This window comes from Patagioenas fasciata, chromosome 11 (genome assembly GCF_037038585.1).
Source record: "Patagioenas fasciata isolate bPatFas1 chromosome 11, bPatFas1.hap1, whole genome shotgun sequence".
Lineage (NCBI taxonomy): Eukaryota > Metazoa > Chordata > Aves > Columbiformes > Columbidae > Patagioenas > Patagioenas fasciata.
In genome coordinates, this window is record NC_092530.1 from 26,167,414 (window position 1) to 26,180,494 (window position 13,081).

A 13,081-nucleotide genomic window follows, 5' to 3' on the forward strand; every position below is an offset into this window, starting at 1 on the left:
ACGTGCTTCAAACAGATATTGAAGATGCACTTAAAGTTTCTACTTTATATTTACCAGTGAGGATATTGAACTATTCCCCATCTGATTTTCCTGCATCGGCTGATGGAGAATAATTTCTGAGAGAAAGCACAACAGTTTGTTGGATAGATGTTGTAACTCGCAATATTCTCTTCCTTTGGTCAGAAAGCTTTGCAGCTGGAAAATATTTTAGAGCTAAAGCTGATGCAGTCTGAGAAAGCACAGATCAAAGCAGAAGTTGTCAGAGTTAATTCTTTGTTCAGGACACATGTTTTCATTTTCTTTATGTACCTGTAGTTTGCTGCTTTGACAATAAAGCAGGAATTAAAACGAGTTGTTCCTCAGCTGGCTTTTCTCACAGGAAACTCTGTCTCTCGTAGGTGGCATGTTCATTGCAACAGGTAGTACCGACCATGTGATAAGGATTTATTATTTGGGCTCAGAATCTCCAGAGAAAATGGCCGAGTTAGAATCTCATACGGTAAGAGATGAATCAGAAAACAAGTCTTTTTTTTTTACTTGCTTAACGGTATTTCAGGAACTTAGGTTTTGTACATCCTATTCGGCTTATTTGCTGTCTTTGGAGTCCGGTTGGCTCTCAGTGCTGTGGTGTTTAAATGCCTGGAAATGTGTGGTATGTTTATTTTGAAATTCCTCTGAGGTAAGAGATGTGTGCGAAATATGCCTTATGTATTTCATTCCCCCAGGAAGCAGGGACTAGGTGATTTTCCCATATTCTTGAAGAAAGTCTGTGTTGGAATGAGGAATTAAAGCAGTTTTCATACATGATGTCATTTTTTCCTATTAAATTTACTGTTGGGTATTTAACTCCAGTTGTGACCGCAAATCCACATGACAAGGAAAAACAAAGTAATTCCGGTTTTAGAGTGTGAAGTCGAACTTTGGATCACGATGGGTATTTCATTTAGAAAATAAAGCAAACTTAAAAGCATCCTTTCTCAGTAGTGCAGAAGGGTTCTTGTAAAAATCCAAACTATTTTAATTATCTGTACAATGACTATTGATATTAGTTTTCAAGTTTGTCTTCTAGCTTTTATTAAAACAGTTGAATGTCTCGGTTTTAATGAAACCCCATGAAGAAGCATCAGTTGCCGAGAGCAGGTGATGACTGCATTATTTATTATGTGCATGGTAAACAATATATCAGAAAATGAAACTTATGGCAACTCTGATAGGGCTGTCACTTGTGAGGAGTTTGGAGCGTTTATCTCTGAACCTTAATAGCCCAGCTGCCCAGCCTAACAATATTTTAGGGATTAAGACTGGGTCTAAATTGATTCACTGAACCCCAGAGGGAGTCACAGGTCTCATGTTGAAGTCTCTGCTTCTGGAATTTGTAAGATAGTATGTTGTAGGAGATGTACGGAAAGATGCAATTTGCTAAACAGAAGCTCGTCATTAAGATCTTTTTGGATGACTGTTTCAGCTTACAAAGCACTTACTCCTATTTTTCTCCTCCCTCCTGTTTAGGACAAAGTGGTTGCCGTCCAGTTCTGTAACAATGGTGACAGGTGAGTGCCCTGCGATTTTCACATGACAAGTGTGGTATTTAATTTTCCAAATACCTTCATGGAGAACATTTAGTGCAACAGAACCAAATGGGCTCTGATTAATCTTAGACAAATTGTTTCAAGTGTATTGCAAGATATTTCTCCTATCCACAAGCTTGAACTTGCTGCCTTCTGCTGTAACAACAAAAATGTCCTGTAACTCTGCTTTTCCTCTGGATTTTTTAAACTGAGCAAACTGGAAACTGAATTTTGTACCCTTTCTTTGTAAGAGTGTCTGCCTGCACAGGTAGCCGTATTAGGTACAGACAGGGTTACTCTGGGAGTTAAAGTATTACAGTAAATGTAGTTCTGAGCAAAAGTTAGAACTGTTGCACATGCACAGATGGTCAGACAAGTCTGCAAGGAGCTGTGGTCTGATCTTCATTAAAGGTACTTTAACCTGGTAAGATGGCAACAACACCTGAGGATGTTCATTGTTTATAATGGGATCAGGGATTTGATTTCTCAATTACTTTTCTTTCTTATTTTTTCTTTATTAGAGTATCACTTTACATGGGGGGGTAATAGAGCTTGTTGGCTGTATCATTTCAGTTCCATTAGAGCAAGATGAAGAATAAGCACATACACACATTCATTTATCTGTGTGGCTCTTGTTTGAGTTCCTGACTTCTGGATGTCCTTTTTCTGGACCCAAAGGGGTGGGATGGTGATGGGACCACACGTCTGTTTGCCAGCTTAGAGGCAAAGGGGAGGCCAAGCTACCAATGACAGTAGTGCTCTCAGTAGCTGTTGCATTCCAAGGAGAGATATTTCCCTTGTTTCTGTACTGGGGAACAGATGAAGAGGCCACTTGACTTCTTTATCAACTGCTCTCGCTCTGTCGTCTCCCTGTTAAGTAGTTTGGGAGCGTGACACTGACTTGCAGAGAAATATGTTCTTAGATGAGCACCTGAGCAACACTGTCTGCACTGGCTGAAAGGGCCTACAAACCAAGTGCAGTCATTTGGGAAAAGAAAATAAAGATAAAAGGGGAAAAATAAGCCTTGGTGTGTTGTCGGAAGCGAGATGGAAGGAAATCAAGGAAATAATGGCATCTAAATTATTAGTATAATGCATAATGAAAACAAGGAGCTGCAGAGCTACCTTGTGTCTTGGAGGGTTTTTTCCTTCACTGTGCTCTTATTTATGACCCATATGAGAATCATATTGAAGCTGATAGTGTTGGTGGTAGATTATGTGTCTGTTGGGGGGTTTTGTTTAAATTTACTTCTCTTGTGTATGTTTCCTGTATCATTTATACCAGCCGGGTATGTAGCTGCTCACAATTCTGCGCTACAGTGATGCTTTTAATGGAAAAGTGGTACCTTCCTTTTAATGTTAATATAAAGAAAAAATAAAATAAATGTCAGGAGCATCATGATGAAAAAATTCAGACCAGGGAAGCTGAAAAGGTGAAACAATCACTTGCCTCTTTATCTGTAATTCTGTATATAAATGGAATATACTTTTAAAAGTGTTGGCCATCCTGTGGCAACGTATTACTTGAGGAGCCTTTTTTCAAACTTCTCAACCAAAATGATTTCTGTGACACTGACAGCCAGAACTTTTTGATGTCGATAAATGCGTATGCTGGGTGCTTTGATTTTTTTAAAACAAGGAGGAGCTTAATAATGACAATATTTCTGTTGAGCATGACAGGCAGGGCTGCTTGTGTTCAACTTGGGTATTTCCCTGCTCTGTCTTCACCGTCTCCCTGAGCTAATGGATTCTAATTTATGCTGGACTCCTAGCACGCACTTTCTTTTTCTTTGCTGCCTCTGTGAACCGCTTGAGAGATTTGCTGATGTCATTAAAAAGGGAATGTGCAGCTTGGCTGAATTACGACATTGAAGTCATTCCAAGGCCATCTGCTTGCTGTAACCAAATGTAATTAGTGTTGTGGGGTAGGAACTCTTTTGTACCGTACCATATCTGATATGAAAATTGTAACCTCGCCGGCTTTTAATTACGTTCTCTAGATCAGAGATGCGCAAACAATGTAAAGAATAAGTGTTGAAAAAAGGATGAAATCCATTCTGGGTTCTGCGCTGGGTGTGCTCTTGGCTCGCCGGCGTTTTGAAGGCGCCTGTTTCCTGCGGCAGCGCTTCACGGGGATTTTATGACTTGTTAAACACGCCTGTGTGTGGGCATATAGAGAGTAAAACAACTATATATACACACGTATACACTTCCAGGTGTGTATATACTTGTGTACGTGTGTGTGTGCACGTTTGTTGCAGAGTAACATTCCCTTTTCCACGGGGAATGACCATCCTCTGCCAGGCTCCTCGATATTCTTGCCACAGGATTTCACGTGCCCACACTGTTGTGGGGATGGAAAACTCCATAGCAAAGCTACCAAATAGCGAGAAAACCAGCATCTGTGATGGGCATGTGGGTATTAGACCAAAAGCAGTGACTTATCTTTATTCAGAATTTCATTACTCTTTTATTTCCTTTTTTTTTTTTTTCCCCTAGCTTAAGGTTTGTCAGTGGCAGCAGAGATGGAACAGCACGAATATGGCATTATCAGCAGCATGATTGGAAGAGCGTAGTCCTGGATATGGCCACTAAAATGACAGGGTAACGCAAACCAAGCCGAAACGCACCTCACAGCAACATTTACACACCAAACAAAATCTTCCATCCTGTCAAAAACTATTTATTTACTTCCATTTTGAGTTAATTTCAGTGTGGGGGTTTGTTGTGTTGAAAATGCCAGGGCTCTGTTGTTAAGTTACACAGTTAAATAGCCCCCAGAAGAAAATATTAATACACTGGTAGTTCCCTGCTCTGATGATTGGGGAATATTTAGTGTTCTACCCATGAGTTAAGAATGTCAAATAGAGTTCATCTCATGGAAATTGGTTTTACTAGAACCTCACCAATCATATGCCAACCTACATGTTTTTTAAAAAATGCCTCAACCCACTGTTGTTTTCTGGCATCTCCCAGCAAAGCTATGGAAGAACTGCAGTAATCGGTCCCCTCAGGTCATTAGTGTTTATTGTATGTTTTATGATCTGCTATTCCGGTTTCTGTGCTACGGAATACAGTTAAAATTATAATGAATAATAAAGTTAAAATAGGGAATAGCTGTCAGAGTGTGATTTGGATTTATGTACCGGCTTTTTGCCCATTGTGCTGTTTAGTCATACTGATGACCGATAGGAAGAATACCTTGTAGGAAAAAACTTTATTAACTCACTAACTTGAAAGAAAGAATTGGGGTAGATGAGGCTGATCACTTAAGAACAACAGAAGAGAGACTTGTCCTTTTTAAGGAAATAAAACTGTAAATCTTAGTGGTACTGAATATTTTCTGTACCCTGCATGTCACCTGTCCCTCTCCTGCATTAGCCAGTAGTCACAATGGTGGCAGCCAGCCTCCTAATTCCATTCTGAATTAGCACTGTTAAATGCTTACTGATTTCTTTTTAAAATTATTAATTTCATCAGAAACAATGTAGCGTCTGGAGAGGACAAGGTGACTAAGCTGAAGGTCACTATGGTGGCTTGGGACAGATACGATGCCACTGTCATCACTGCAGTCAACAACTTCCTTCTCAAGGTGTGGAACTCATCCACAGGGCAGCTCCTGCATAGCTTAGCGGTGAGTAACGCTCAGGTCCTCACACTGAATGCTGGCATGTTTGGAGATATTACTTGGAGAAATCTTTCTTTCTTTTTCACCCCTTTTTCATTGCAGGGTCACGATGATGAAGTTTTTGTTCTGGAGGCCCATCCGTTTGACCAAAGGATTGTACTTTCGGCAGGTCACGATGGAAATATTTTTGTTTGGGATATAGACAAAGGAACAAAAATTCGCAATTACTTTAACATGGTAAGAAGGATCAGGGAAGGTATTTGGGTTTTTTTGGTTTTGTTTTTCATGTTTGTGTAAAACAGATCTTGAGGCAAAAGCAGATTTCATTATATACTTTTTGTGACCAGTGTTACAACAGGATTAGGGGAAAACTCCTACATATTCAAAAGAAAGCCCTGTATTCTTCAGTGAGCAGTGCCAAGGTCTTTTGTTGCATATTGTCAGTGTAGCGGCAAGTCTTTCATGGGATCTGTAACATCTAAATACAATTCATGTGGATGGGCATGGTTAGACCATGCTAAAGATGATAGTGACGCGATGCAAACCAGTAAACCTGTGTAGCACAGCGCAGTGGGCTGGGACGTGCTGTGCTTGGCTCTGTGTTGTATTTATTACATCTTCACCCACCCAATGCCAGGTTTGCTGGTTTGGTTCCAGTGCTGAGGATACGCAGCTGCGCTGCTTCAGGCCCTGAGCTGTGAAACCTGCTTGTTCGGAGCCAAAATGAGTCTGAGATCCTTGGGGCAGCCTTGTCTGCCATTAACATAAAACGTAGACTTCTAAGTGGTTGTTTCAGAACATACTTTAAAAGTTGCACCGTAATTTCAGAACAAAGAGAAAATGCAAGGTTTTGACGTGGCTTTAATAACAAAGTGGAAAAAATATAAGTGTAAATCAGTCTTGAGCGAGACGAGAATTTACACAGAATTAGGATTAAGTGCTTGGTGGAAATGGGTGAAATTTTTGTAAAAATGCTTTTGTAGAGAAAGCATGATTGTGAAAGGGATGCGCTGTGCTTGTGTGCAGATTGAGGGCCAAGGCCATGGAGCTGTTTTCGATTGCAAGTTCTCACCAGATGGGCAGCATTTCGCCTGCACAGACTCTCATGGACACCTGCTACTATTTGGTTTTGGATGCAATAAATATTATGAAAAGGTGGGTTGAATGAATTTTAAACTCATCTGTGTCTGACCTGATTTTGTCTTAGAAATATTTGTGTTACAGTTTATTCCCTCGCCCTGCCCCAGACGTATTAATTAGATCGTCAAGCAGCAGTTGCTGTTTACCTAAATCAAAAAGATTTAGACAAGAGAATCTCTACACAGGAGAACAAAGCATTAACTTCCATCTATTCACCTCTGTTGGTGTATTTTACTATTGAATTTTTGCACCAGGCCTTGGTAATAAAACAGATTTGTGGTAGGAATCTGTTCTCTGTCGTAACAATTCTGCTGATCCTGAGTGTAGTTATGGGTATGGGAGCCGCTCCAAAGCAGCAAGACAGCTGCAAATGGCCATTAATTTCTTTACTAAATTGCTTTTCTTGCAGATTCCAGATCAGATGTTCTTCCATACGGATTACCGACCGCTGATCCGCGATGCAAATAACTACGTGTTGGATGAACAGACTCAACAGGCTCCGCATCTTATGCCTCCTCCGTTCTTGGTGGATGTTGATGGAAATCCTCATCCCACGAGATTCCAGCGGCTGGTGCCAGGGAGGGAAAATTGCAAAGATGAACAACTTATTCCTCAGCTGGGATATGTAGCTAATGGTATGATGAGTGCAACTCATGCATAATACATGTATTGCACTGGATTGAGCACCAGCTCGGTAGGATGTAAGGATTTGTTTCAGTTATTTCTGAAACTAGTGGTTGAAATTCAGTGTAGATGTAGAAGATGGGGGGGGTTTATGGCATAAAGGAAGGGGATGGAATCAACTTGACTGGAGGCAAGATGAGGAGAGTGCAATATTCCAAAATCTGCAAACTTTTAGCAGGTATATGGCAGCACATTTAAAGAATTGTCCCATAGCCCTCAGTGTAACTATATCTGTGAGTGAGGAAGCAGGAAGGTGAGAACAAGATTGAAAAAACAGCTTTTGGGTTCTTTTTAAGACAGATTTTTTTCCTGTAGATATAAACTTTTTCAAAATGCTGATCTCCAGAAAAGATCTTCCATTCTTACTTCTCAAGCATAATTTCTTTTTGCCATTTTTAAAGGTTTGGCTGGTCTGTAATTTTAAGTTTTTATTGGAACTTCTCGTTTGAACTTTGCCTCCATTTATTACACAAGAGCAGAAGGGCAGCTGGTCAATCAAGTGTTTTGCAGGACAGACAAATAATAGTGCACGTTTTAAAATTTGATGGTTTCTGTGGTGTTTAGTAAAACAGAAATTAAGCATTTTATAAGCAGTTGCGGCTTTGTTCTTGTCAAGGTGATGGCGAAGTAGTTGAACAAGTCATCGGACAGCAAACTAATGACCAGGATGAGAGCATCCTTGATGGAATGATCAGAGAGCTACAGAGGGAACAAGATCTGAGACTAATTAATGAAGGAGAAACTCTTCCAAACCCTCCACTCAATAGATCACACTCTGTTAATGGAGGTAAGTGTCCCTCGTTACCACCATCAGTTCGTTTCCTAAAGCACAGGAAGGTACAAATCAAAATGTGTTAATGTGCATTTCAGGACTGTGTCTTTGAGGTTTATCTGTTATAAACCTTTCCAAAAAAATAAAGTTCACTATAATGTCTTGATGTCACCACAGAGATACTTTGTAACTGCGTAATGTCAAGACAACAGCACATAATTAGTGAATGTCAGTGGAATCCAATGTTGTGACAGACTAATGGCTTCCTGTCGCTGCATCAATGCTAAGGCTGAGCCTCAGTGTTTATAAAATAAACATGTCTGCTCTGTCTTAGCATTTCCTTAGAAAGCTGGAGATGATTCTCCTGCTAAGTGTTCTGCTACTGTGATTTTATTTTTAATACACACAGCAATTAAAAATTTAAAAGAAACTCAGGCAGATGTGAGCAGATGCTGGGGACTTGTGCTGCAAGTCAGCCTGAGCTTTTAAAACATTTACATCCGCTAATAAGGTAGTTCCAGGTTAAATGATTGATTACCCATGTTTGAATTGGATTTCCTGGCAAAGCTCATTAGGATTGATAGATTTGGAGCTGCTTGTCTTCAAGTTCAAGAAGGAATAGGAAAAAATTAGGGAAAAAATGCTGACAATCCACTTTTGCTTTGATCTAAATTGGTATTGTCAAGAAGGTGGCCTAAAAGCCAACTTCAACTCACAAAAAGTCTTTTAGTTTTATTTGTATGTCCCTGTAGTTGTGTGAAAGGGAATTTCCGGATATGACTGATATAGAAACTCAAGTAGTGTACCTCACAGGACTTGCATTGATCAGTGACTTTGCTACATGAACTGCCCGTTTGTGTGAGTTAATTACAGTATGGTTAAAGTATCTGATATTTAAATAGCCAAATATTTTTATATAGGCTTGCACAACTATGAATGCGATTTACTTATGCAGTTAACCCTATTTAAGCATGTGGAGGTTGTGTTGATGCATACGCAAATGATGAGATAAATGAAGGCAAAGTTGGCAGCAATTCTGATATTATGAGCCTTTTTGTCTCGCTTTGCCCCCTACAGTGTCTGTTTTCTCCTGAATCTGTAGCTCAGCATTGTTGTGCCTGATGAAGAACCCAGAGCAGGAGCAGTGCCGGTGACACAATAGACAAGCATTGCAAATACAGAACAAATGGAGATAGAACACAAACCCTAAACCTTGCAGCAGTCTCTCATTTTAGATGTCAGCCTCATCTCTTCTTGTACCATAGAATTTAAGATTCATTATTTCAGAGCCTGTAAACAGTTGACAAGTCTTTGATTTAAAGGTCGCTGAAGTGCCTCTAAAACTTTTATTATAGTTTATAGTCTTTGCTTGCCTCAGATATCTCTAAGACACAACAAGGCATGGTGATGTTACAGCAACATATGCATCTCCAGTAATCCAAGGCCAAAACACAAAAAAATACGCCTGAAGCAAAAGGCAAAGCCACTTAACATAGAATAAGTGTAGTTTGTTGCCAGAAAGAAACTCTGTGCAATCCTTACACTTCAAATTCTAGATTTTATTGGTGGTTTATAGAAACATCTTTTTCTTCCTTAGCCCTTCGAAGCCCAGGTCTGGATGTGGCGTCTCCACCCAACGTCGGCCTCCGGAGAAGCGGGCAGATCGAGGGCGTCCGGCAGATGCACAACAACGCTCCCCGCAGTCAGATGGCGACCGAGAGAGACCTCATGGCCTGGAGCAGGAGGGTGGTGGTGAACGAGCTTCCCCCCGGCATCAGCAAGTGAGATACATTGTGTAATGTTTAATGATCCTTCCATACACCTGCCACAAGTTTTAAAAAACGATTTTTCAGAAATATGTTGGCTTTTTTTATTATTATTTTTTAAATTCAGATATTAGGGTTACAGTGATAACCACTGCTGCAGAGTTGAGGATAGTAATTCCTTCTCTTCACAACTGAATCTTCAGTAGTTCAAACACCACATTTTCCTGAAGCTTTATTTAAAGAACAAGTTTGCTTCTTTAACTTGTGGTCCCAGGAGTGAATTATGTGTGGATGCTGCTAGGAGGACTTGTGCGCTGATTTCATATAGCAAGGGAACCAGAAGTATTTTAACGTGTTTATTAATGAATCTACCAAGTTATGTGATGATTTACTGAATAACGTGGATGCTTCCTCTGTGTCATTAGAGTCCAGGAAGAATGTCGAGCTGCCAAAGGTGAAATCGAAATTGGTTTATACACTGTTGAAAAGAAGAGAAAGCCATCGCACACCTTACAGAGGGTGAGTTAGTTCAGTAGCAGAGAGAACCTGTGTGTGAAGCAGTTCTGAGCACTGGGGGGAAAAAAGAGAAACAAAAAACCCCCCCCAAACCCAATTTTATTAAATGATTTAGAAGATCAATAGTACTAATTGTTTCTCTGGCTCACTTTCTTCCTTCTGTAGCTGTAATTTGTCTGTCTTTGTATTGTACTCTGAAAACAGCGGCGGTAAATCTCGGTCTTTAAGGCTTCAGTAGTGGGGAGATACTGGGAAAGGATTAGAGCACACAGTGCATGTGCAGTTTGACTTGTGGAAATTAGGAGAAATATTAGAGGTGCCACAGGTTTTTTGAAGTCTGTAGCTTTCATCTTATCCGGAGACTGCAGGAAAATGATATTTCTCCATAACTTCCTTTCGAAGAAGGGCTGCTACTTCAAAAAGTAGAATTGATATTGAACAAAAAGCCACCTGCACTGGAGTGAACAACCACAAGTGTGTAAAAGATCTTTTCATTTCTAATTCTAGATTTCCTATTTGTCATTTGTAAAAGGAATACAATGTAATGAGGCATCACTTAACTGTGTAACTCCTTATTAAATCTCTAATCTTTTTCTCCTGTCCTGCGATAAAAGAACGATTACCAGCTGGGGAGCGGAAGGTCTTTGAGGAGAAACCAGCGCAAGCGCCAGCACGCCTACCAAACGCGCTCCACCATAGAGCACAGCCAGCACGGAGCGAGTCAGAACGCACGCACCCGGGAAGAATCCGACAGCTCCTCTGAGGTCTGAGACATCTCACCACTCTTTCCATAGGTTCCCCGCTCAAAAATAACATGGTTTGACAACAGATGCGCTGGGAGCACTGGAACCATCCAAGCTCCAAGTTCCTCCACTTAGGAAGAAACACTCAGATCATTGAGTCTGTTGGGTTTGTGGTGTTATTGCAGGATGTTGATCCTGGATCATTCACCTCAATGCCAGTACAGTGTTCAAAACTAGCTTAAAAAAGGTTGGGTATTTTTGGAAATCTGAAACATTTTCAAGTAAATTTAACCGGGTTGTGTTAAACCGCTTGCTATTTTGGGATTTCGTGCGGTACGTATATTCTAGGTCACACTCAGTACTTTGATTTCGTCTGCATCTATAGACTGCTGTTGAAAGAGACTGAGTGTTGGTATTAATCATTGATATTGGCAAGGGAAGAACTTAAAATAGACCAGATTGAATATAACTTGTTCTCATAAAGGAAGCAAGCAAAGTAAAAAGAGACTGAACAGTGTCACTTTGTAAATGTATTGAGCATACAGAATAGCTATAAAGCTGGCCGATTGACATTAAATTAACTAATCAAACACTTAAATAGTAATGAATTCTATGGTTCTAATACCATTAAAATTCACATATCTTTCTACAGAAATTACATAAGCATATAGTATAGTATTAATTAAGATACAGAAAGAAATTGTGGACTTACTTTAAGTTAAACCAGTGCTTAAAGTGTTCCTCAGGTGAGATGAGTTGTACAACTTGCTTGCAAACAAAAATAATACATTTAAAACTTGGCCCTAAAGTGAAGCATTTTGTTTTTAATACAGGAAGATGAGACGGTTGGCACGAGTGATGCGTCTCTGGATGACCCCGTGGCAGCGTGGCAAAGCGAAAGCAGCTCCAGGTACCTTTACTGCTCTCTTAATTGCTAATAGGACTTGATTCTATCATTTAAGTCAGTCAAGACAGTTTTGAAAGGCCTAATATAAATACTGTATGCATGTTATTTGGATATTAAAGAAGTCAGAACTATATTTTTAGAAGAGTGCTCTAGTTTTCTAAATTTTTCATGCATTTCTTGCAGTCAGTTCTTATGAAGTCAGTCTATGGATCAGTGAGATAATTAGTATGAAAATAGAGGTCGGCCATAACTGTAGTTTTACCATGGGTTTGCAATTGCTAAAATAATTTGCTGAAATAGGCAAATTAGATAGCGCTTCAGTTTTCTTTAAATTCACATGAGAGTGAAATTTGGTGCTAATCTTGACATCTGGTCCACAGAACCAGCAGAGCAGGTTGAGTGGTTGGACCTTTCACTCCGTTGTGTGAAAACTGAACTGCTGGTTTCTTTCCTACAACTTTTTATTATCTACAGTGATTCATCGAGTGAATATTCTGACTGGACAGCAGATGCTGGAATTAATCTCCAGCCTCCAAAGAGACAAACCAGGCAGGCAGCTCGGAAAATCTGTAGTAGTTCTGAAGATGAAAACATGAAGGGAACAAAAGGACTGGAGCCAAAACGAAGGAAACTTAAACAACCTAGAAAAAAGGTCAGCATTTTAAACGTGTTAGTGTCTTTTTTTACTTTATTAGTATATTCTTTTTGAGTGGTTGTTTTCAAAGCAAATGTTTCATAAATGAATATACAGTAAGAACAATCCTACAAATAGCACAATAATTGTAATAGTGGAGTAATTTTGGTTTGGTGCTATGGTGACACAGATGGACTCCCATTTTCATGCAGGCTTTTATTTCTCCAAACAGGTGGGTTGTTTTCTCCTAGATTTATGCTCTTCAGTGCAGTCAGATTTACTCCAAGGTGGTTTTGTTGCCAAATTATAATGCGTCCATATTGTGTCTACATTGTCAGATTTCTTTTTCCTAGTATTTCTTAAAGAAGACATTTGGAATATTTCTGAAGAAATATAATATCTTTATTTAGAAACATTTTAATGTATTATATTGATGAACGTGCCTTATTCCCTACTATTTAGTTGAGGTTTTTGGAAGGTTGACATTCCAGAATTTACTTTGCCTTTTATGTAATGATCTTCAGTAAGTGCTGGATGATCAGGATTTTGTATGTTCTGCCACTATAATTACAGCTTGTGTTCTAAATACACTGGGCTATATTTCAGAAAGCCAGCGGACTGCTCTCCATGGAAGGTGAACCCAGCGAGGAATGGCTCGCCCCGCAGTGGATCTTGGACACGATCCCGCGCCGCTCGCCGTTCGTCCCGCAGATGGGAGATGAG

The 13,081-nt window shown here is 39.8% G+C and overlaps 1 protein-coding gene across 2 annotated transcripts in view; it reads left to right on the plus strand.

The window, feature by feature from the left end:
- The window catches only part of BRWD3 (bromodomain and WD repeat domain containing 3), a 46,227-nt gene that overhangs the window by 20,643 nt on the left and 12,503 nt on the right, over nt 1-13,081 (plus strand). For both annotated transcript variants that reach the window (XM_065846173.2, XM_065846175.2), the window contains 14 exons: nt 399-499; nt 1,510-1,550; nt 4,068-4,172; nt 5,049-5,202; nt 5,299-5,433; nt 6,223-6,351; nt 6,746-6,971; nt 7,637-7,807; nt 9,390-9,573; nt 9,984-10,077; nt 10,689-10,838; nt 11,651-11,727; nt 12,199-12,376; nt 12,965-13,081. In XM_065846173.2, the coding sequence (XP_065702245.1) occupies nt 399-499; nt 1,510-1,550; nt 4,068-4,172; nt 5,049-5,202; nt 5,299-5,433; nt 6,223-6,351; nt 6,746-6,971; nt 7,637-7,807; nt 9,390-9,573; nt 9,984-10,077; nt 10,689-10,838; nt 11,651-11,727; nt 12,199-12,376; nt 12,965-13,081 (1,862 nt within the window). The remainder of the gene's footprint in view (nt 1-398; nt 500-1,509; nt 1,551-4,067; nt 4,173-5,048; nt 5,203-5,298; nt 5,434-6,222; nt 6,352-6,745; nt 6,972-7,636; nt 7,808-9,389; nt 9,574-9,983; nt 10,078-10,688; nt 10,839-11,650; nt 11,728-12,198; nt 12,377-12,964) is intronic.